We start from the raw sequence: 23,344 nt of genomic DNA on the forward strand, positions 1-23,344 counted from the left end.
GGCGGAGCGTGTGTATGAGTACATGTAAATAAACTGAAAAACTCGTGAGTTTAGGGTAAAAACTAATATTCTTAAAACCTACAAAGATTTAAACAACACAGACAAATAATATAATACTAGCAAGTGTTTGCATGTTTAATCCCCTTTTTTGGGAGGGGCCACCACTGCCAATAAAGGAACCTAAGTGACCTATGGGTTTTGTAGTAAAACAATGTGAAAGAAACAACAAGCAATATGCAAAAAATTTTTTAAGTGATTATTTATTGGATATAGAGGATTTGAAGCAGTTCAGATTATGACCAAATATGGAACATGTTTCAAAATGCATATATTTACATTTGTGGACAATTGATACATGCACAGAGATTCTGAGAGGTTTCTGAAAAAGTGTCTGTGCTGTAGATTTTACGTAAATAACTGCAATGTCACCCTAAACTATGAGTAATGAGGTGGCTTTTGTGGCTCAGACTCTGGAACATGTTTATCTGTGTGTGTATGATGCCACCCCTTACAGTACATGAACTGTATGCTTGAGGAAGATAACAAAACAAAACGCAGTCTAAAAAAGGGCGTCAATATTTTATGTCTGTAACATTCTCAGTTCTCTGGGTGAGCAATGCATATGCCATTTAGGTATTAATGAATGCATCTGTCAAACAAAAGGGAACATTAAAGTGAGTGTTCGCCCAAATATGAAAAAATGTTCATCACCCTTATGTCATTTAAAAGCTGCAGAGCACAAAATATATTTTGAAGGATGTTGGTAACCAAACAACATTGGCCCCAGTGTGCACGATTTAAAGAATGACAAAATAGGTTTTGCAAATAATACAGGGATATCGTTTGTAAAAACTTGAAACACTTTAGTTTTGTAAAACACCCACTTAAAGGCATTGTGCAGTGGTAAACTGAATTTGCTCAAAAGTGGGTCAAACCAGTGTTCTTTTTTGAACTTATAGAGCCTGTAGATTCTTCCCTTGAAATATTTGAATAGTCAGAATCTTTAAACCACAAACATTTAGAAACACAATTCAGAATCAACGTTTTTATAAATAGACTTTACAGCAATTATTCATTGACTTCTTTTCACCTTACTATGTTGTAAACGAATCATATAAATTCTAATGAAAAGCGTTACTACGTCTTAAATAACGTCAAAGTGAAACTATAGATAGTTGCTTTAAACTACAAAATTATTTTCTTACAATAAACTACAACTCCCGCTTACTAAGCGTGACACCGCGCAGACTCGCTGGGGTTCTAGCGCATTCCCTTGATGCCTACACGCATGCGCAGTCGTACATGGGAGCATTGGGTATCAATTTGGTCAAACAGCGGGTGATAAAATGGTAGGTGACATGGAAATTAAAATATTTACTATCGTTTTCTGTTTCTGTGCTCGACGGAGAAGATCTGGCAAGCGTAGATGTTCCGCCGTTTATATGAGTTGTTGTCTGCGTGTGTCGCACCGTGAAGGCTCAGAATTGTGTATTTGTTTTGTATGGGCAGGAAGGTCAGTTGTTGATATTTAGAGAGCCCAATATGTATCGTTTCGTTTATGATGGCCTGGACTTACATCCTAATGCACAATGCATTTGAGAATGAACACTGTTCTGTGCCATAGCTTGTGGTTTTGATTACAGCATGCACGCTGTTAACCCTTGTATTTTGTTTGGGATTTTAGGAGACCCCAAGTCCCCCTTTGGTTTAATAGCGCAAAACCATATTTACCATTGACTGATACGAATAAAATTCATAGCATTCATACATTAATGGGACATGATGGCTATTACTAGATTTACACATGATATGTTTAAACTGGCATGGATTGAAAACATAACATAACTTCTGTTTAGGGTATTTGATAACCAAGGTATAAAACATGCAATCAAATTACTGATATTTTGAAATGGGTGTCTGTGAGCACAAACAACCACACAGTCAGTGTCAGCAGGACAGAGGAGTTAAATGACATCCTTACCCAATCCATGAAATGTTAAACGTCAGTGTTTTAGCCCTGCATTTAGAACTCAGCCCTAAAAGTAGCCTGGTTGTTTTCCAGACTGTAACAGATTTAAAGTAGACCGACTATCAAACTTTTTTGTGCATTGCATATTTTGGAACAATTTCTCACGATTGCCTGGTCAGTTTGGCTCTTGAGTAAACTTAGTAGAAACAGCTTACTGTGCATCACTGGAAATAACTGTCCGGTAACCCAGTTGTTTTGCACTGGCTACCCTGAGCTTCCCATCTCATATTACATGGCAAGCGCCTGTCACGGGTCCTCACAAGCTTTGTGCTAACTATTTCAAAGCTTTGCATTAACCCTCTAGAGTGCTCTTTTAGGTTGACACGCCGGTCTGGACGTTCAGTCGACATTTCGTTTATGGTTACTCCAGTTGTCAGCTTTTGTCCCGTCTGTCTGAATGTGCGCATTTTTTTCTCTTTGTATATTCGCTTGTGTTACTCTGTGCTTGCTGAGTGTATTTCTTCGACTGTCTGAGGGCATATCTTTTGTGTCCACACAGCATAAACTAAAATCCTCGCAAAAGGACAAGGTACGGCAGTTCATGTCCTTCACTCAGGCAGGGGAGAAGACTGCTGTCTACTGCCTCACTCAAAATGACTGGAAACTAGAGGTGGCTACCGACAACTACTTTCAGAACCCAGATTTGTACCACAAGGAATCCATGAAAAGCTCAGTGGACCGAAAAAAGCTGGAGCAGCTTTACAACCGTTATAAAGGCAAGTTTTTCTTGTTCTGCTGTTTTTCATGTTTTACGTGGATGATTACTGCATGGAAATGTACCACTGTGTGTTTTGACCTCTGTAAAAAAAGTTTGTCACAAAGAAATGAATAACACTTATGTAAATATTACAGTATAACAATTTTACAGATACACAGTCTCGTAGGATGAAGACTCCAGTCATATCAGTGGCCTTGAAAAGCTATTTTATTCTACACGGAGCAGGTGTCCTCCTTATGGGGGCCACTATGTTGAGATCACATGACCAGCTGTGTTTTGCAATTCAACTGTGTTACTAATAGCCAAAATAGCAGCAACAATACGTTTACACCATACGTAGTGCTTTTCGAGTGCTCAAGGCCTTTTTAATAAACAGTATCAAAGACGCAAGCAAACCAACTACAACAACAAATGCAATATTCTTAATAATGAACCAACATTGGTTGAGTCATTGTAGTACAGCATGATTACATGTATTTGAGGGTCATAAAATCGCATGTAAGAGTGGAAAAAAATAACAGACAGTGCCTGCTGGAGCATTGAAACTAGAGCCGCAGAAATGGCAGGACAGCCAACACACCAGAAAATCAACACATCACAGCTACATCGTGGCAAACCCTAACCTGTACACACCACATGCAACCATGTGTAACCAATGGACAAAATATATAGATTGTATAAACTTCATCAGTGTCTATAGATTTCAGTATAACTCCCACGACCACAGAGATGAATAAGAACCATCCTTCAGTCCCCCTATGCTGAAGCTTATCCAGGCATTTAAAGGAATAATTAATAAATAACTGACTCTCTAGTTGTTCCAAACCTGTATAAATGTATTTGTCTGGTTGAACACAGAGAGAGAAAGATATTTGGACGAATGCTGGTAACCAAACTGTTCTTGGACCCCATTGACTACCATTGTATAAAATTGACAATGGTAGTCAAAAGTTCCCCAGAACTGTTTGCTTTCCTACATTCTTCAAAATATATTCTGTTGTGTTCAACAGAACAAAAAAATATAAAGTCATTTTTCTTACTATGGTAGTCAATGGGGTCCAAGAACTGTTTGGTTATAAGCTTTCTTCCAAATATCTTTCTCTGTGTTCATCAGAAAAAAAGACATTTAGACAGATTTGGAACAACTCCAGGGTGAGTAAATGATGACAGAATTTTTTATCCCTTTAATAAGAGGCAGCGAGTGTACTTTATGAGTGACATAACTTTTCTTTTTCAGATCCTCAGGATGAAAATAAGATTGGTATCGATGGAATTCAACAGTTCTGCGATGATCTCAATCTGGATCCAGCAAGCATTAGTGTTCTGGTTGTTGCGTGGAAATTCCGTGCAGCAACACAGTGCGAATTCAGCAAGAAGGAGTTCAGCGATGGCATGACAGAGCTGGGGTGAGCTATGACATCTTCACATTACTTGTTCAATCATGTGCACTGTTGACACTGTTTAGGCCTGTTACTGAAATGCCATTGAATACATATTTTAGTTTCCTACAAATGATAGATGTCTAAATACGCTTGTGATTGGATAGAAGATGAGAGTAAACTTTTCATCTCATCGGCAGGTGTGATAGTCCAGAGAAGCTCCGAGCGCTTCTGCCCAGATTAGAACAGGATCTGAAAGACAGCGGGAAGTTTAAAGATTTCTACCAATTCACCTTCAACTTTGCCAAGAATCCAGGGCAGAAAGGATTAGGTATCACCATCCTTTCTTCATCTTTATTTGCTTGGGTGACATTTGGGTGAACATAAACCACCTGAAAGTTTTACCCTTTCTTTTTCTGTTATAGATTTAGAAATGGCAGTAGCTTATTGGAACCTAGTCCTGGCTGGACGTTTTAAGTTCCTAGACCTGTGGAACAGATTTTTACTAGTAAGTCTTCTGTACTCGACAGAGATTAAAATAGATTTTCTGTCTGCTATACAACATACTAACTACATGGCAGAATATTCTCCATTAGCAGTTAAATGAGATGCTCAATAATCTGCACTTTTACTTTGTGCAGGAACATCATAAGCGATCAATTCCCAAAGACACATGGAACTTGCTTCTGGATTTTGGCAACATGATTGCAGATGACATGTCAAACTATGATGAAGAAGGTATCTTTTTGTTGAGTAAAGATACAAACTACCCATGTATGTTGACTTTAAAATTTGTGATGTCTGCTTTGTTTCAGGAGCGTGGCCTGTTCTCATCGATGACTTTGTGGAATACGCTCGGCCAATCGTGACGGGATCAAAACGCAAAACTGTATAGTTACGCTACAGCTGGGCGAGAACTTGCGCCTTGGTCGCCTCATTGACTTTGTAGTTTTTTTAAAGACTTGTAAGCATAATAAGAGAGAACTAAGAGAAACACTTGAAACCGACAGGCTTTGCAAAAGGAAAACAGGACCGGAAAACAACTCGGACCTCCACGCGGGAAGGACAAGAGTCCGAGACTCAAGATTTCTTAAAGAGCCATTAAATGCACATGGCCAGCTATTTGCACTGGCAACTCAATTCTAGCCAGAAAACCCTTGGAGATATTGGGTGGATCACTTCGAATCTAATACCTCATCTCCATAGCAACCAGTGTCACTCTAGGGCCAAGTCCTCATTGCCTACTCACTCATCAGTCTGAATTGGAATAGTCTCAAAGTTCTCCAGTTTTGTTTTAGATCATGTACCCATTTGTCTGGGTGTGTGTCTCATGCAGGAGATGGTCATCATGTTCACGTTTGAAGCCAGACGTTCATGGGCAGCACAGCATGCGGGTCACAACACCAGCACTATTACAGTTGTAAAGTACTGTATCTACTGCAGCAGTATGTACAGAGAGAAATGTATTATCATGTTTTATTATATGAAAAATATGAGAGAAAAGCGTGGTAAAAACAAGGCACCTTCATACCATGTTTTTGTGTGAATTTAGGTCAAATGTGTCGTATCCCCTGTTGCAGAACTTGTAACAACACGGTTCAGTGTTATTCCTTTTTTTGTTTACCAGATTTATGTCAAAAAATAAATTATTGCCCTTTATGTTCTTCTCAATCTCCAACAACACTTTTATTCCTCAACAGGACACTTCAATTTAGCCTTGCATGACAATTCCAGGTCTTGCAGGATTTCCCCTTTCTTCTAAAAGTGAATGGAAGCTCACAGTAGTCAGTTTGTCTGTGTCGAGTTTAGAATGTTTATGAGGTAAGTAAAGAAAACTTCAAAAGTTTAAAAGCTACAAAAGCAGCTGACAACAGAACATTTTCCATCACAAATTTGGCCTACTTATAAATGGAAAGAGTAATTTATTAAAGCCCATTGCCCGCTTGTGAAGTAGGCCTATGCACACTATTTTGTTCAGTGCATTTGTACTGTTATCGGATCACAAGGCTTTTCTGCCTGTAGTAGCCTATCACATGAATTCTAGCAAACTGCAAGCGTGACATAATGACAGTTTTGTAGCTTCCTTCTTGTCAAAGAGTACCAAATCTACAGTTTTGAATCTACTGATGTTAAATACAGTCAGTATTTAAGCTAGCCTCTTGGTCACACTTCTAGCTGCTACTCGTGCATGACCTCGACGCTTGGTGCCCAGTGTTTCAATCGGACTCACGAACTAAACTTCGTGGGACGCCTATAGGAGGAAAGAAAGCTTCTCTAAACAAATTATATCCTCTATGGTGTTTTTTATTGTCGGTTCATCTGTTGCACACTGACAGTTTTCGATGTGTGTTTGTGGAATACGTTTTGTATTTGTCAAATCCTTTTAAAAGCGTTGAAATACCTATGTTAATAGCAACAAAGTGAATAGAAGGCGTACATAGCTGCTCTTAATGGCGGAATAGATACTACACGTGGTTTTTATCACGTGCCACAAGAGGGCAGCGTCTGACATATTATGTTAACTAATGATATTTTCTTAAATTTAGAAGGTTGGTTGACACGCAGTAAAAATGCTTTTTAGTTATACACCACTTCAGGAGAAAAATACAAATATTAATGTAGGAGTTCTATTCACGCCTTCTATAAGTGTAGAAGGCGTGAATAGAAGGCGTACAAAGAAAGCTTCTCCAATCAAATTATATCCTCTATGGTGTTTTTTATTGTCGGTTCATCTGTTGCACACTGACAGTTTTCGATGTGTGTTTGTGGAATACGTTTTGTATTTGTCAAATCCTTTTAAAAGCGTTGAAATACCTATGTTAATAGCAACAAAGTGAATAGAAGGCGTACATAGCTGCTCTTAATGGCGGAATAGATACTACACGTGGTTTTTATCACGTGCCACAAGAGGGCAGCGTCTGACATATTATGTTAACTAATGATATTTTCTTAAATTTAGAAGGTTGGTTGACACGCAGTAAAAATGCTTTTTAGTTATACACCACTTCAGGAGAAAAATACAAATATTAATGTAGGATAAAGTCTGAAGTTTCAGAACATATAAGGTGTCACTGAATATGTCAACTCTTTCACTGTTGTTGTTTTTTTAGCATTTTTACATAAATGTTCTATGGTGTGACATTGCAGAATTTAGCCAAACATATCTTAATAAAACATACAAATAGCATGATAGAGCTCTCTATTCATTTTTAGACTCTTATTTTTATGAAGTGTTATTTATTTAGTATAAAATTATAAATTACATTTTATTTTGCTGTCAACCTTACAAAAATGCCAAATACTATTATATACTAATATACTATTTTAAGATGAGTGATGACTAATCTCGCCTATTGCAATACCCACATTTTATATATGATATATGAGATAAAAACATATTTGTGGTTCTTTTATGGGTGTCAGTCACACTAAAGAACAGAAATGGTAGTTATTGCATTAAACATTAATAATTACATTATTTTTTCATTTAATTCTGACTATGTTTTAAAAATCCATAGACATCAATTAATCAACAATGCATTTCAATCCAAAGTAAAAAGGAAGAAAACATCCCTAAATGTTTCCCCAGAAAATGTAGCAAACATTGTCTATGCCAGTCAATCAGTATGTTACTGAAACTTTTCTAGTGTCTACCTATGCACAGCACATCTCATGGATTTTAAACTTGTTATGTGAATTAATTTTTAAGGCTGCTCTTTATCTTCTTCGCTCTTTTAAGGAATCAGTTGTATTCAATTTTGTTTCTGCGTCATTCTCTTAGGATCTTCTCCCTTCTGTGTGGATCCCTGTTAATTGTCTCTTTATATATATTCGTGTTTTTATATATATTTCTCCCTCAATTGTTTCTGTCTCAAAACCCAAAAGTATCACATTTTATTTACAGTAATCTCATGACACCTTTCTGCAAAATCATTTAATTAATTAACTATTACATTTAAGAACACTGCAAGTGATGAAAATTATTATTCAATCATAATGCTTCTTAAAAAGACAGGTCCATGTAAGATATGCTTAACCATTTACTGCATTTAAAATGATGACCACAGAAAATATGTTCATTTTTATCTTGTTTGACAGCGAAAATGCCATGTCACGTCAACAACCCAAATATAAGTGTATTTTATTTACTGTGTGTGTATTAAAGTGTATCAAAACAATTAAGCTATCCATAAACATAACTCTTTCCTATTAATTAGCTCAAGCCACTTTGGTAAGGAATTCTTCTGTTTAGTCAAGATACCTGTTCAGGCCTGGAGATGCTTCAGAAAATTCAAAGTTTGCACTGGTTCCTGTGAAGACAAAAGACCCTGAAATAAGAGTAACTCAATTGAATAAATCTACTAATTGCATATGTAATATATTTGTATTTTTTAAAGAATTCGTTCTAGATAAATATGACATGATATTGTATTTGATGATTTAATGATTTTATCAGTTAAGTGTAGAAACCATGTTTTTGGGCAGATTTGTATGACCACAGTTCCACTACAGAAACCATGGTGAAGCAACACTATGGTTAAATTGTAGGGGTGAAAAGTGATAAGTCTCAAGAACACAATTTCCTTAGGCAATTGGCATGATGGAGTGATGGGCTCGAAATTGCGACCATTTTAGTAGCATATGCTCCCTAAATTTAACCTGTGCGACCTCAAAATATATTTGGGAGCATTTGTGTGAGTGCACATTTTGTGGGATTTTCCATCCCACGGTGCTACTTTCCCACCGTTTTTCTGTGTCAACACGAGCTAGAAGGACGGGTCTCGACCAGCCCGCATCCCCTGCGTATAAAAACAGATCATATGTCTCCTACAGCATATATGCAATGTAAGCATAAAACATGATGTGTTTATGTAGTTGTAACTGTTTATCTGAAGGCTATGTTCAGTCAGTGGAGGAAGGAGGATTGACAGGGTAAACTGAGCACCACCTCTGCTAACACGGGCACTATGCAAAAGCTGAGTAAACAACCACATCTTTACTAAAAGCTACGCCTGTTAAGAAAACAAAGCATACACTTTGTGCAATTACTGCCTGTCATTTGAGTTTGTGACCAAACATTTAGCTGTGTAAACATATTGTTTATTTCTGCATGATATAATGAATTAAAATAGAAGTTGAATGTGTTTCATAAAGTATAAGCTGATTTTATAATGCCTATATAAGTGTCTCCTCACAGCCCTCTTAAATTGTGGTTACAATGGCTTAACTATAGTGGCCATTTTAGTTTTTTAATTCAAAGTTTATTTTCATAAGGGAACACTGTAGTATCTACAATAGTATTTACTAAATTCATTGCTCCCTGAATTCTTTGTAAGTCGCTTTGGACAAAAGGGTCTGCATAAGGACTAAATGTATATTACTATAATATAGTATGCTGCAGTTTACTAGTAAATGCTGTAATATACTATATTATTGTTTCATGTGATCACACTCATCTCTTGCATGTCATTTTGTCAAAGCAAAAGATGTTACTACGGCTTTAAAGGTTACCTGTGGCCTACAGCAGCACTCTGTGCTCGACTGCAACGCCATTATGCGCCTTTTCCCTTCCATCGCAGACACAATTATTATTAAACACATATTTTAAATTGTATTCCAATATATCACATTGCTCCTTTGCGTGGTTAAATAACGGGTAAACCCATTCATTACGCAGCGCGTTAGAATGCTTGATTCTGATTGGCCAGTCGCAACATTTGCAGGTTCGTTATTCCCAGACAACAACCACTCAAAACAAATAACAAACGGTAACCCGGATGCATCAAATCAGTTGTATTTTATTAAAATATATGACATTATATTTACAAATGATTGAACCAAAGTGCCTTAAAATTAGCTAATAACATATTTCAAATTCACATTCATTTTCTCTGGTGGCATAGCCGTGTAATAAACGGGATAATCCGAAGTAGCCGGTTGTTATTGGGGCTCATTTCTGCATTAATAACCGGCTGCCTGTACATTATCCCTTGCATAAAATATTGAAAGTGTCTTTATTTTGTATTTTATTATGTTTAAGTTGTTTTTATGCTACTTTAAAATAAATTTATTTTCGCTGTTATCTGTTTTTTATTGTTTGTTTTTTCATTTATGTATTTGTAGTTATGCAGGAACAATGTTTTTTAAAATCGTCCCAGAACCTTTCCTACATGGACCGTTTTTCTGCACGGTGTGTTATCAATGTAACACACATTTTAGGCTAACCGCGGGCTCCAGTGTGCATTCGGAGGATCTGCCCTTCAGCACATTTATAAACATTCTTTTAATCTGTTGTATGTGATAAGAATGTCCGTCTTTTGTATCTGATAAACTGTACAATCAACATGAATCTTGACAGGCTCCGTAAACGAGTGAGGCACTACATTGATCAGGTAAGGAGAGTCAGTATAGTTAGCATCATTTATTTAAGATGTAAATTGTATTTTGTTCTGAATTAATTAAGCTGACATTAGTTAAGGTTATTGCTATATCATAGATAGGGGTCTGTCATGCCTTAAATGCACAAATCAGTATTTTCATTTGATTGGAGCTCCAGTTTTACAATCATGTTAAGTTTAGTTTCTCTCATGAACTGTTACTTGATCTGTTTTTACAGCAACAGTATCAAAGTGCTCTGTTTTGGGCTGACAAAGTAGCATCGTTATCACACGGTTAGTATTTTGCGCCGTCCTGAACATTGAATACTGTGATATGCCAGGAATTAAAATAGACATGGTTTTGTAAATGTGCATATGTGCTTATTATTTTTTTACAGAGGATCCTCAAGATATTTACTGGTTAGCGCAGTCTCTTTATTTGACAGCACAGTATCACAGAGCCTCTCATGCTCTTAGATCACGCAAGCTTGACAAGGTAAGAGCTGTAAAAACAGAATGAGTAAAGTCATTGTGATTATGGCAGATATTCTTAAATGTTAAAGTTGCTGTATTGAAAATTCTTAATATAAATAAAGTGTTATTTTCTACATGAAAATGTGCATTAAAGCAAATTCTGAATAAACTAATCCAAATAATCATTGAGAAGAATGAAAAAGGTTTATTTGTCATTCAAATAAAAATGTTGCTTTGTTTTCAGTTGTATGGAGCTTGTCAGTATTTAGCTGCAAGATGCCATGTGAGTATTTATATTAATAAACCAAAATGTCTATATAATACACACAAATGTGGGAGATTTGAATGACAGAAGTTTTGTTGGCACAATAATAGCATAAAACATTAATTAGTTATGATCATACTCTCATATATATTTCTGTTTTGCAGTATGCTGCCAAAGAATATCAACAAGCTCTGGACATATTGGACATGGAGGAAGCAGCCAGTAAGAAATTATTGGACAGGAATGGTTCGAGAGAAACCATGAAGGAATGGGAAATGTCTCCAGCCTCAGTGAGTTGTTTCAAGATCAGAACAGAATTGTGAAATGTTTAGCCAATTGTTATTTAAATATGGCTCCGTGTGTTGCTATCCATGCATTTCTTGTAGAAACTTGCTTGGTAATCGACTGCCATTAATTTTTTCCATGTATCAGCTCAGTTACTCTGAACACCATCTGGGTGCATGCTCAGAAATATGGTTGCTGTTTGAATGGTTTTGACACCCTGTGGCTGTTTTCTCAGATCAATAGTTCCATCTGTCTCCTGCGGGGAAAGATCTATGATGCTATGGACAACAGACCCCTTGCAACAACTAGCTACAAAGAGGCCTTGAAACTAGATGTCTACTGCTTTGAAGCCTTTGACCTTTTGACGTCCCATCACATGTTGACCGCTCAAGAGGGTAAACAACACTGTTCATATGTACTCTAGATGCTTATAATTAATAAGTGCATATTTTGTATTGAAAGTTACTTTGAAATCATGTTACCATTTTACTAGTGCTGTCAAATCGATAAATACATATATATAATACATATAAATACACAAAATTGTTATTATAGAGAAGGACTTTTTGGATTCTCTGCCCTTAAGTCAGCAATGTACAGAAGAGGAAGTGGAGTTGCTACGTTTTCTTTTTGAAAATAAATTGAAAAAGGTAGGAGGGTTTTTCTTTGCTGTTTTCATTCAAACACCTTTAAGGTCAGAGAGATATGTTTTCAGCAGATTCTTAAAGATGGCTACAGAATCTGTTGTTTAAATAACAATGGTCCAGAAGCACTTGCTCTTTCAGTTTTTTAAGTCTTAAAGTTGTTCGTTTATCATTTCTATTCGGTTCTAAATGTTCTGTTTCTTGAATTATGTTTGAACATTTGCATACTTTTAAAACACCATAATAGGACATGGTCCGGGTGGTTCACGTTCTATAAAAGATTTGTGCATCAAAAATGTCACGTGCATACAAAATTGCTTTTATTCTGCGTAGAGAGGTCAAGTGATGTGACGCTGTTGTTAACATTAACATCAGATACTGTACTTAATTAGCTTGTTTTTTTTGTGTGTTTCTGTTAGAACAGAACATGTGCAAATGAGCCATTGAGTATTTCAATTGTTCAAAAGTGCTTGTTGAAGAGCTAATTAGCATTTTCCCTTTTCCAGTATAACAAACCTAGTGAGATGGTCGTCCCAGATATAGTCAACGGTCTCCAGGACAACTTGGATGTTGTCGTCTCTCTGGCAGAGCGACATTATTACAACTGTGACTTTAAAATGTGCTACTCTCTCACGTCTATGTAAGTGCATACTGTCCACAAAACATTTACTTTTTAGGGAGCAGATACCAAATTCTAATATTCAATTTGAGATTTAGAGAAAGGTACAAATCATCTGTTGTTTGTCTTTATTTCAGGGTTATGGTGAAAGACCCATTTCATGCCAACTGTTTGCCAGTGCATGTAGGAACCCTTGTTGAGCTGAGCAAAGCAAATGGTATGAAAGAAAATTATATTTAGTACATATTAATTTAGCTTTAAGTCATTGTGGAATCATCATACCTTTTACCTGTGTTTTTAGAGTTATTTTACCTTTCTCATAAACTGGTGGATTTGTATCCCAGCAATCCTGTAAGTGGGAATTATCTTTTTTTCATAAGGTTGGTTTAATATCATATGGTTTATAGTCTTATCAATGGTTTGTCTGTGATTCTGTTCTTGTCTTAGGTTTCGTGGTTTGCTGTTGGTTGTTACTACCTCATGGTTGGGCATAAAAATGAACACGCGAGGCGATATCTCAGGTATGATTATTTTCATTATACGTTGACGCATTTTATCCAAAGCGACTCTATGTTGTCTGAATTTTGTTGTTGCACAGATCTTTTTTTATTTCTTCTTTTTAAGTAACAGGAAGTGAGAAAGAGGTTGTCCTTTAACATACATCTAAATTACTAAATGTTAATGGTAAACAAGTTAGGGTACTTTCCAGGAAACACAATTTCTGTGGTTAATCTGTTAAAGGTTACAATCATAAAAGAAGAGCCATAACAGCAGAATCTTGTCAGTGCTTGTTTGTTGTGGTTAACATCACGATCCCTCTCCAGTAAAGCCACCACGCTAGAGCGTACGTACGGCCCGGCATGGATAGCATATGGACACTCGTTTGCTGTTGAGAGCGAGCATGACCAGGCCATGGCTGCGTACTTCACTGCCGCACAACTCATGAAAGGGTGTGTAGATAATATTGCTTTCGATAGTCCCGTGTCCATATTTGATGGACAAAACCTCATTGGTTTCCTGTTTCTTTTGCAGGTGTCACCTGCCTATGCTGTATATCGGGCTGGAGTACGGACTTACCAACAACCCCAAGTTGGCTGAACGTTTCTTCAGCCAAGCCTTGAGCATCGCCCCCGAGGACCCTTTCGTCATACATGAGGTAGCTGTGGTCGCCTTCCAAAATGGAGAGTAAGTGATCCTTTCCAAAATCAACAACAATACTTCAATACAATGGGTTCATCAATAGTTCCAGGTTTTGCATAACTCTGCTTATAAGCGCTTTGCTTTGTTGCAGTTATAAAACAGCTGAGAAGTTGTTTCTAGATGCTATGGATAAAATTAAAGCGATAGGAAATGAGGTAACTGTCTGTTTCTGTTTTATCAATTATCTTGCTGTAATTTATTTTGGACTGTGATTGGTCCCTTATAATGTGCTTAAATGCACTTTCAAATGTTTTAAAAGTTAATATATGTATATCTTTTCAGGTGACTGTGGACAAATGGGAGCCGCTTCTAAACAATCTGGGTCACGTGTGTCGAAAATTGAAGTAAGTCAAAGAGATCTTAGTGCCTAGCAGTGTTATTAAATATATTTACATTAAATTGATCCGATTCATGAAATGTGTTTTTCTACATACTCACTATGCTGCTGATGATCTCAGCTGTAGGAACCTTATTATATTCATCCTCAGTATGTGGGATTTGAGTCATTGTGATGGCTGAACTGCAACTAAATAGTGTCTGTTTCTAAAATGATCTGAAGTGGTATTTTAATGAAGAGCATAAGAGAAGGGCATGAACGCATTGCACCTCCGTCTATTGAGTCCCGTTCGCTTTTCTCCACTTTAATAGTGTGCTTGTTTTGTTCCTTCACTGTAGTACTTGATGAATTATGCATTTTTACCAAAGGACTATGCAAATGACCTGCAGTGCACGCTTCAAGACTATCCAGTTATGTTTTATATAGTTATAACCTTAATGTTTTTGTAATGACTGAAAAATATTATTGTTTATTAGGTTACAAAAAATTGTAATTTCATTGAAATTCACCATCACTGGTTGTTTGTTTATATTGACAGTGCTTGCAAGGCACAGCTGTATTGATATTTCTAAAACATTTAAAAAATATATTTTGTAGATAATTACGGCCCTAGCGTGCTTTGTATTTTGGGGTTTCATGGACTATAATTTTAAGACTAGGTGTGAATACCAAAAATTTAGTCAGCATTTTAAATTAGCAGTAAATGTCTTTATATTTGCATACTGAATTTTAATTGGTATTCTTACTTAAATCTCTTTACAGAAGTCTGCATACTAAATTAAAAAAAATAAGTTACCTAACAAAAAATATTAGTTATTACATAGATTTGATGCTAAATTGTAATGTAAACTAATATTTTTAAGTAACTACAACAAATTTTAAAGCATCCAGGTAACTTAATTTTTTAAGTTAAAACAACAAATCATTTTTTAGTGTAATAACATGCGGTAGAAGTTGTAATTTATTTGATTGTTAACTCTGTTTTAAAGTGAACATTTGGTTTTCTGTGGCTTCAAATAATGTATTGGTGCCTTTGTACCAAGCTTGTCAAACCCACATAGCATTGTAAAACAAATTCAGGTCAGTGATTGCTTTCAACTTGTTTGTGTAGGAAATACGAACAGGCTCTCGAATACCACAGACAAGCCTTGGTCCTCATCCCACAGAATGCCTCGACTTACTCAGCCATCGGTTACGTGCACAGCCTCATGGGAGATTTCGAAAGCGCCATTGACTACTTTCACACTGTGAGAAAACCATCATACTTGTGTGGTTTTGGTCAGTTTAAGAACTCTTGTTTTTACTCATGATCTCAAACGTATGAACTTTATTTTTAGGCACTTGGTCTGAAAAGAGATGACACGTTTTCGGTAACCATGCTGGGCCACTGTATTGAGATGTATATCAGTGATTCAGATGCTTATATTGGTGAGACAACCATATATATTCAATATGCACCATCCAGTTCGAGGTACACGTCAAATGATGCGTGCTTTTGTATTTTGCAGGAACTGACATGAAAGACAAAGTGAGAAAGACCCTCAGCACGCCCGCACTGATAAAGATGCTCAACACTTCCTCTGAGGGCAGTGACAGCAGAGCACAACCTGCAGAGGAGGCAAACGTTTGCCAGGAAACGCCCTCTTTCAACGCAGACAAACAAACCGATGCCTTCCAGCGCTTCCTCTTAGAATGCGACATGCACGAGAGCGACATGATGTTGGAGACGTCCATGTCCGATACTAGCACGTGATCATGACCTTTCCTCTGCGGGTCTCAGAGAAACTTTGAATACGCGCATGAAAAGATGTTGGAATATGACTATTAGGAGGACACAACACAACCCCTCCGTCATCCCGCTGGGTCCTTTGTGTTGAACCCCTGTGGAATTTTTTATTATGAATAAATGTAAAGAAGTGAATGCAGAAGGTTTAAAAGACATATTTAATCAATAAACCCTGCATCCATATTTTTACAAAAATGTGCGTTGTATTCTTGCTGTATTAAAACATCTGTTTTGTGTATGAGGCTGCACAGAATGTGTTTTTTAGGTTGCCAATGAAAAATATAAAGGGTCAGCATTTTTTTCCCTCATGGTGGTGTTGTGATTGTTTTTACATTATTTTCAGGAATACATTATTTCATCATTGCATTTATTATTATAAAGCAAGTGTAGGAACATTTACATCTAGTTCAATGTGCATCAGGTCATTTTAAATTTGTATTGAATTTATTTTTAGCGGTAAGTGGGCACGAGACGCCGCCTACCTGTGCATCCCAAAGCGTCATGAGGTCTTTTCAGTCCCCTAAATCAGATCGAATGTGTCTTATTTATTTGATGTGCACTTTATGTATTTCTGAATCTCCTTTGCGAAGCGTAGTCATGGGTTGCACACCATCCAAATCCAACATCACCTATTCGCACGTGCGAGTGAGTCGAGATCTGGACACCTGCTCCACGTTTGTGCCCAGTGTGAAAAGCTCCGTGTCAACGCTAGAGAGACCGTCACCTCAGCTCTGCGTCGAGACAAGCAGCGGGAAACAAACTTTTCTCAGTGGTAGGAAACCATTTGAAGTTTAACACTGTTTTGATGCGTTTTCATATTGATGTTGTTATGGGTTTCCAGAGATTGTTGTCTCGTATGCTTCTTGCAGTTCCTAGTCGCGACTGTTACGGGCGCTCCGTGAGTCAGCCCAGCAGCCCGGACGGGTGGAGTACGGCGAGCACCGGCAGCCCGTTAGGTTCGGTTCGACCATGCGTGGAGGCAAACTGTGACAGCGATTCTGAGGACGACTGCGCGGCACCCATCATTAAAAGATGACAGTCTCATTGTGTAGACAATTTACAGAGTAATACTTTGCTTTATCCACGGAATATGAAGCAAATATACTATGTAAACAACCAAATAACATTTCTTCCACAATGGCCACCCTGCTGATAAAAATGAACAGGAACATCACTGAAATTGTAACTGGTTTAAACGGGGAACCAAATCTCTGTGGGTCTCGTCTTGCAATGTAAGGTTCAGATGTTATTTGACTGATGGGAACCAACAGAACAGCATTAAAATCTTTTCGTATAAGGCCCAAAGCACACATAAATAAATTTTTCGAATTGCATTAATGAGAAAAAGGTTTATATATATATATATATGTGTGTGTATATGCAATTATTAAATATTGAGTTCTAGAATGCATGTAAGGAATACAGTTGTGAATGGTCGTTTTTGCACATTCTGCGCAATGGCTAAACCTCGCGGTATTTGGCGGTCAATCCCGCGAGAGTTGACAAATTCGGGACAGTGAAGAGGGGAAAATGGAGCTATGAGGGCTGAAAAGGAGCAGAGCACAGGAAGCAGGGAGAGAGGCAGCGTCGAGATCCAGTTCAGGGAGTGTCAGAGGGAGCATGACAACGTCGCGGTGAACCCGAAGCACAAGGAGGAAAAGAAGGAGATCTTCAGCAAGGTAAGTGGCGCAATTAGACAGGCGGACTGTAATGATGGTGGAATGCGTTCAGTGATGGAGGGAAAGGGATTCAGCACCACAGACAGCGAAAAGAAGCGCTGGAGAGCAAGTCGACACAAATATTCCCAGAGATATCCATCACATCAAATGTTAGTGCATGTTTTAGTGTTCACGATTGTCTATTTACATTGTGATAATTTATATATATATATATCTATATATATAGATATATATTTTTAAAGAACTTAGACGATGGCGCAATAAAGATTGGTAGATTAACAAATAACATGAGCACATTTCTATATGTATTTATGTCATAAATACAATGCATGAATGTAAGGCATTACCTAAAACCTATTTAATTAGACTTAAAAAAAATCTTGTCTGCAGGTTGTCATACGCAGACTGCCCCCAAGTCTATCAAAAGACCAGCTCGAGGAGCACCTGAGTCCTCTTCCATCTTTTGACTATTTTGAGTTCTTCCCTGCTGATCAGAGGTAGGACTATATTCCGTTTGTGAGACTATTAGACTATCACAAAACTATGATCATGTGCACTGTCAGCACCTTAAACATTTGCGATTACTTATTTTCCTCAGCCTATACCCACATCTCTTCTCAAGAGCATACATCAACTTCAAAAACCAAGAGGATATTATTATTTTCAGAGATCGGTTTGATGGCTATGTATTCATTGACAATAAAGGTTATTCATTTTTTTCTCTTTTAGATTATTTATTTTCACCATCTATTTGAGTAAATATTCATTGTTTTTATTTATTTTTACAATATATTGATAATGTCATAGCTTTAATGTGTATTTTTATATGTTTATAAGGTTTTCTGTAGCTCTACTGATAGAATCCCAGTGTTCACTGGCATATAGCAAATGCATAAATTTTTTATATTTTCCAACTTAGGCCAAGAGTATCCGGCTGTTGTAGAATTCGCACCATTTCAGAAAGTTTCTAAAAAGAAGTTAAAGAAGAAAGATGCTAAAGCAGGAACCATTGAAGAAGGTATTTTAAAAAGTGTCTTTTGTGTCAAGTACATAGGTCAGTAACTGCACATTAAATAATACATGGAAGGTTATTCACTTTGGTGCTAACTGAAATCTTCACATCAGACCCAGAATACAGACGATTTCTGGAAAACTACTCTTGTGATGAGGAGAAGTCAATGGCCAACCCAGAAACACTACTGGGGGAGATTGAAGCTAAAACTCGAGAACTTATAGGTATGTGCTGTTCACATCTGAGTGCATATGTCCAGAAAAAGATTTGGTTTCATTTCAATTGCATTTTAGAAAACTGTTAAAATGAAGTTTAACTTACATGCAGATGTTCTCTTGTTGTTGTTATTTGTAGCCAAAAGGACAACACCATTACTGGAATACATTAAAAACAAGAAGTTAGAGAAACAGGTAAGGGCATCTAAATACATATGTGGTCTTGTATATAAATAGTCTTTTAAATCATTGACTTTTCCATTTAAGAGAATCAGAGAGGAAAAAAGAGAGGAACGACGAAGGAGGGAACTGGAAAAGAAGCGTCAGAGGGAGGAAGAGAAGAGAAAGCGCAGAGAGGAGGAGAGGCGAAAGCGCAAGGAGGCCGACAAGCAGAAGAAGCTCTCTGAGAAGGAGATAAAAATCAAGGTGTGACTCACACGTGTCTGAATCTGACTGGTACACTTTTGATCGTCAGTACCGAGTCAGTGAGTGGAAAAATAGCTTGAATCATTCTCGAAACATTTTGTAAGAATATGAATGTCATTTGATTAAATCTGCATCTTGACTCATTTAGCTTCTGAAGAAGTGTGACAGAGATGATGATGTGGACTCAGACAGACTGAAAGATAAAGGAGACAGCGGAGAGATGGATAAGAACAAATGGGAAAAGCCGCCTTTACACACTAAGTCAAAGGATTCTAAGGATCCCAAGTAAGTAAATTTTTTGATCATTGCTGCATTTATGTACATTGAAAACATGCATTTGTCAGTATCAGTAAAGAATGGCATATGCATTTTTATAAAGTGATTTATTCATCGCAGGGGTCAAACCGAGAGTGACAAGGAGCAGCGAGAGAGCCATGGCCGTCGCCAGAGGGACAAAGAGCATCGTGGCAGAGACGAGGATCGTAAACGGCAAAGGCATCACTACGAGTTGGATAAGTTCATGCGACGCAAGGAGGAGACCAAATGGGGTAAAGGCTACTGCCAGGACAGGGCCAAGAAAGACCAACATCATGGCTATTCCTACTGCCCAGAGACTGGCGACAAACTCGGTAAAGATGACAGAGAAGACATGGGCAGCAGAAAAGAACGCATTCGAAATAAGGTAAATAATACAAAAGAGCACAAACATTTTAGCCAAAGTCACATTAGCATTCCCAAAGTGTTAAAAAAACTATTATATAAATTTTATTGTCATGATTTATTTAGTTTGTCTGTGTAGCACAGGAATCCACCTGCAATACAATATTTACATGATATTTACAGAATATGCGCTTATTTGATATTATGTCTGTGGGAAATACAATACCAATGCAGTATCCGTCCAGGGGATATCAATACAGTTTGTTGAGGTAGATAGCTATAATTTGGCTGTTGGCAATATTTGGCTTATCATTGACGGAAGGCAACATGTCTCTCAGTCTGTGTTAGTGCATCAGGAGAAAAGGACTTCCCAATCTGAGGGGCCAGACCAGATAGGAGGGGCTCTGCCAGCAAAGGTACAGCTAGTTTTTTAGCCTTTTTACCGGGAGGGGATTCTACACACATTTTACCGGGTCAGGTGAAACTGTTAACAGCAGAATGCTGCTCATGCTTTATTGGTATAGATACGGGATCCTAATGGAATTCTGATTATTAGCCCTGCGGTTTAGCCATTTTGCCCAACATTATTAATACAGTGGTGACTGTGACAAAAGTGAAGCATTTCTGCATCACTGTCATCACGGAACAAGTTTCACAAACACTCCTCCGGCTGTAGTTGTTCAGCCAGTCCTGTCCCAATGCTGAGCCAATGTTGCTGTGTCAGGCTTCTTGATAGTTGTAAAATGATTATAACAAAATTTCACATTTCATCTTCAATACAGGGATGTAATACACATTAGAAAATATACCGGATGAATTGTCAGGGGCTGTTTATTTGTAATATATGTATATATTACACGTTTATTAGACCACCTGTCATAATAAAGAGAAAGCTATTTTTTTGGAAACTTGCTTAAAGATTATATTGTCATCAGACAAATAGCAAACTAAAACAAGTAATAGTCTGTATTCAAGTTTTTATTCCCAAATTTGAGAGCGCATTCAACGTTCAAATGTCGGAAATAAGTCAAGCGTAACATTCAACCAATAAAACTTATTTTTCTTTAAGGAATGCAAATTAATTACTGTAATTGAGCAGCTGAATGATACTGTAAGAAATAATAAAGTGATTTCTTAGTTTTGCTGCTTTTCTTGTAAAACAGTAATACTTGTTTATTAACCATTACAGAAACATAAAATAATATTCGTAATCACCAATACTGTGGCATAAATCTCACATTGGGTGGTCTAATAGATTTTTGTTAAGCACTGTATGCATTTAGCTTCAGATAATGTTTGTGTTACAAACATGAGTGCATTGCTTTTTTCTGTTTTTTGTCTTTTGTTACTCATTTCATGACACAGGACCGCCCAGCAATGCAGCTTTACCAACCTGGTGCCCGAAACCGCAAGCGCATGGGCTCCGGAAACAAAACCTTTGACTTTCCGCCCATTTCACCTGAACATGGTGGAGAACCCTGCTACAAAACGGTCATAGGAACAGGCTCGGAAAAAAGTGCAGATGAGTGAAAGCAGAAGTGTACTTAGAAACAGGGGTCACGTCGGTATAACAGGATGAACATTCAACTTCAACCTTGTTTCTGTTTTTTCTGTCAAATGTGTGAGTACAGTGCACGCCAACCCACGTTTTCAGAAGAGCTGAGAGTAAGTTTCAGAAATAAACATTCTGCCATCATCACCTTCCATCATGGTCTTTCTTGTCTGGAACAACACAGAATTTGTATCATTGCATTCTCAAATTTTTTGTCTGTGGAACAGCACAGATTTTTTTAGAAATAAACTAGATACTGTGTAAGTATCGTGGGAGTATTATAATTGTACCTATGTGACTTGTGTACTGTATTTAAAGTCTTCTGATGCATTTAAAGTGAAGGTTATTTGGACATGTAGGGAAATTTAAATAACTAAGTCTTGACTACTTTTATAATGCTTTTTTGGAATTTTGTCGCTTGATAGCTTTAGTCCTCCTTTTACTTTCCTTATTTGAAAAAAGTGCCCAGAAAAACATATTTCTTTGTGTTCCACAGAAGACAGAAAGTCAGATTTTGAGTGCGAGGGTGAATAAACAATGCCAGAATTCTCATTTCTGAGGGAAAACTAGCTTTTTCAACCTTTCATGTAATTATGTCAGTTGATGGGCTTCTGTACTTAACTGATTTATCTTTAAGCCACATCACTACGTAAAATACCTCATTATTTATGGAGATCAAATTTGTATGCTTTTTGTAGAGAAAAAAATTGATTCCATTAGAGAAGAGAATATAAAAGTATATAGATTTTACTGTAAATATGTCTTGTGAAATCTGTATTTTAGATATTGAACTGTATCTGTAGGGTTATGCTTAAAGTTACAAAGCTATTTTTTTGTTTAGAGTATAAGATCAGTGTGATATTGTATTAAATAAAGCATGCAAGACTTTACACTGTTATGCCTTTAAATGATGAATCTGTTGTCCCTAATACAGTATGTAGACAATGTGGCTTTACGTGTATTCAGCTTGAAAATATAGCTCACATCAGAGTATTGTTTTACCTGCGAGCCAAGAAGAACAAATCAGGTCAAATAATATGTTGTTTCTAAACCGTGTGCATGAAACTGATGCTGATAAGAAACAGAAACAGGTCAGAGGTGGGAGAAACATGGGTTCACATGCCTTACCTATATATTTTGCACTTGACGATCCCATCCACTGCTAAATGTATAGTTGGAGTCCAACTAAAAATGAACTCTGTGGAAAACTTCGAAGTTGTGATATTGTATTTTATTGACCATTTGTGTACACTTAATAAATTATATGAAGTAATATTTTTTTAGTAATATGAATGAACTTGTTGTTTCTAAATGTTCAAATAAACATTGGAATGTAGAAGTAAAATTTTATTCAAAATGTAGTATGTAGAAACTGAATTTAATGATGTTACTATGGACATCTTTTTAACTTGGTAGACAAAATTCTAGCAAAAAAGTTCTTGTGAAGCTAAGTGTAATAATAGTAATAATACATAAAATCAAGTGCTATTGTTTCATGGCAAGAAAACTAAGCTTCCTAAGTTTGCTCATTCTGAGTCAACCTAAAACCAGAAGTAGTTAGTACTACTGACAACACTGAAGTGAAGTGAACAAAATTAGCAGATTCTCATACTACACTTTAGTTCCCACACTTTAAGACTGAGAAAACAAGTCATAATGTCTTCCTGTTTCTTTTATCTGGTGTTAC

At 37.0% G+C, this 23,344-nt stretch overlaps 3 protein-coding genes across 6 annotated transcripts; all 3 read left to right on the forward strand.

Annotated features, from left to right (window-relative positions):
* Positions 1–1,254: 1,254 nt before the first annotated feature.
* Positions 1,255–5,785, forward strand: dcun1d2a (DCN1, defective in cullin neddylation 1, domain containing 2a; the record flags this gene model as incomplete). 3 transcript variants are annotated; one of them, XM_079465174.1, is made up of 7 exons in its annotated part: positions 1,255–1,349; positions 2,529–2,745; positions 3,985–4,153; positions 4,327–4,457; positions 4,552–4,634; positions 4,768–4,864; positions 4,942–5,785. In XM_079465174.1, 7 exons carry the CDS (start codon positions 1,347–1,349, stop codon positions 5,019–5,021), a joined length of 780 nt encoding a protein of 259 aa, XP_079321300.1. In that variant the 3' UTR covers positions 5,022–5,785. The 3 variants fall into 3 exon arrangements, with proteins under 3 accessions (XP_079321300.1, XP_079321299.1, XP_079321298.1); XM_079465173.1 differs by having other exon boundaries at positions 4,768–5,785; XM_079465172.1 differs by lacking the exon at positions 1,255–1,349 and having other exon boundaries at positions 2,427–2,745.
* A 4,498-nt stretch (positions 5,786–10,283) lies between these two features.
* Positions 10,284–16,570, forward strand: cdc16 (cell division cycle 16 homolog). The gene is made up of 18 exons (XM_079464677.1): positions 10,284–10,518; positions 10,743–10,797; positions 10,902–10,999; positions 11,222–11,260; positions 11,407–11,532; positions 11,763–11,922; positions 12,083–12,177; positions 12,678–12,811; positions 12,928–13,007; positions 13,092–13,141; positions 13,238–13,311; positions 13,615–13,740; positions 13,823–13,975; positions 14,082–14,145; positions 14,273–14,334; positions 15,439–15,574; positions 15,665–15,755; positions 15,836–16,570. The coding sequence occupies exons 1-18, from the start codon at positions 10,471–10,473 to the stop codon at positions 16,078–16,080; spliced, it is 1,836 nt and encodes a 611-aa protein (XP_079320803.1). The 5' UTR covers positions 10,284–10,470; the 3' UTR covers positions 16,081–16,570.
* A 412-nt stretch (positions 16,571–16,982) lies between these two features.
* On the forward strand, positions 16,983–22,998 carry upf3a (UPF3A regulator of nonsense mediated mRNA decay). 2 transcript variants are annotated; one of them, XM_079464678.1, is made up of 11 exons: positions 16,983–17,792; positions 18,183–18,289; positions 18,391–18,497; positions 18,712–18,810; positions 18,918–19,028; positions 19,159–19,214; positions 19,287–19,445; positions 19,594–19,730; positions 19,842–20,127; positions 20,444–20,521; positions 21,471–22,998. In XM_079464678.1, the coding sequence occupies exons 1-11, from the start codon at positions 17,652–17,654 to the stop codon at positions 21,633–21,635; spliced, it is 1,446 nt and encodes a 481-aa protein (XP_079320804.1). In that variant the 5' UTR covers positions 16,983–17,651; the 3' UTR covers positions 21,636–22,998. The 2 variants fall into 2 exon arrangements, with proteins under 2 accessions (XP_079320804.1, XP_079320805.1); XM_079464679.1 differs by lacking the exon at positions 20,444–20,521 and having other exon boundaries at positions 21,471–22,928.
* Positions 22,999–23,344: the final 346 nt, after the last annotated feature.

The sequence above is a fragment of the Barbatula barbatula genome (assembly GCF_947034865.1).
Source record: "Barbatula barbatula genome assembly, chromosome: 9".
Taxonomy (NCBI): Eukaryota; Metazoa; Chordata; class Actinopteri; order Cypriniformes; family Nemacheilidae; genus Barbatula; species Barbatula barbatula.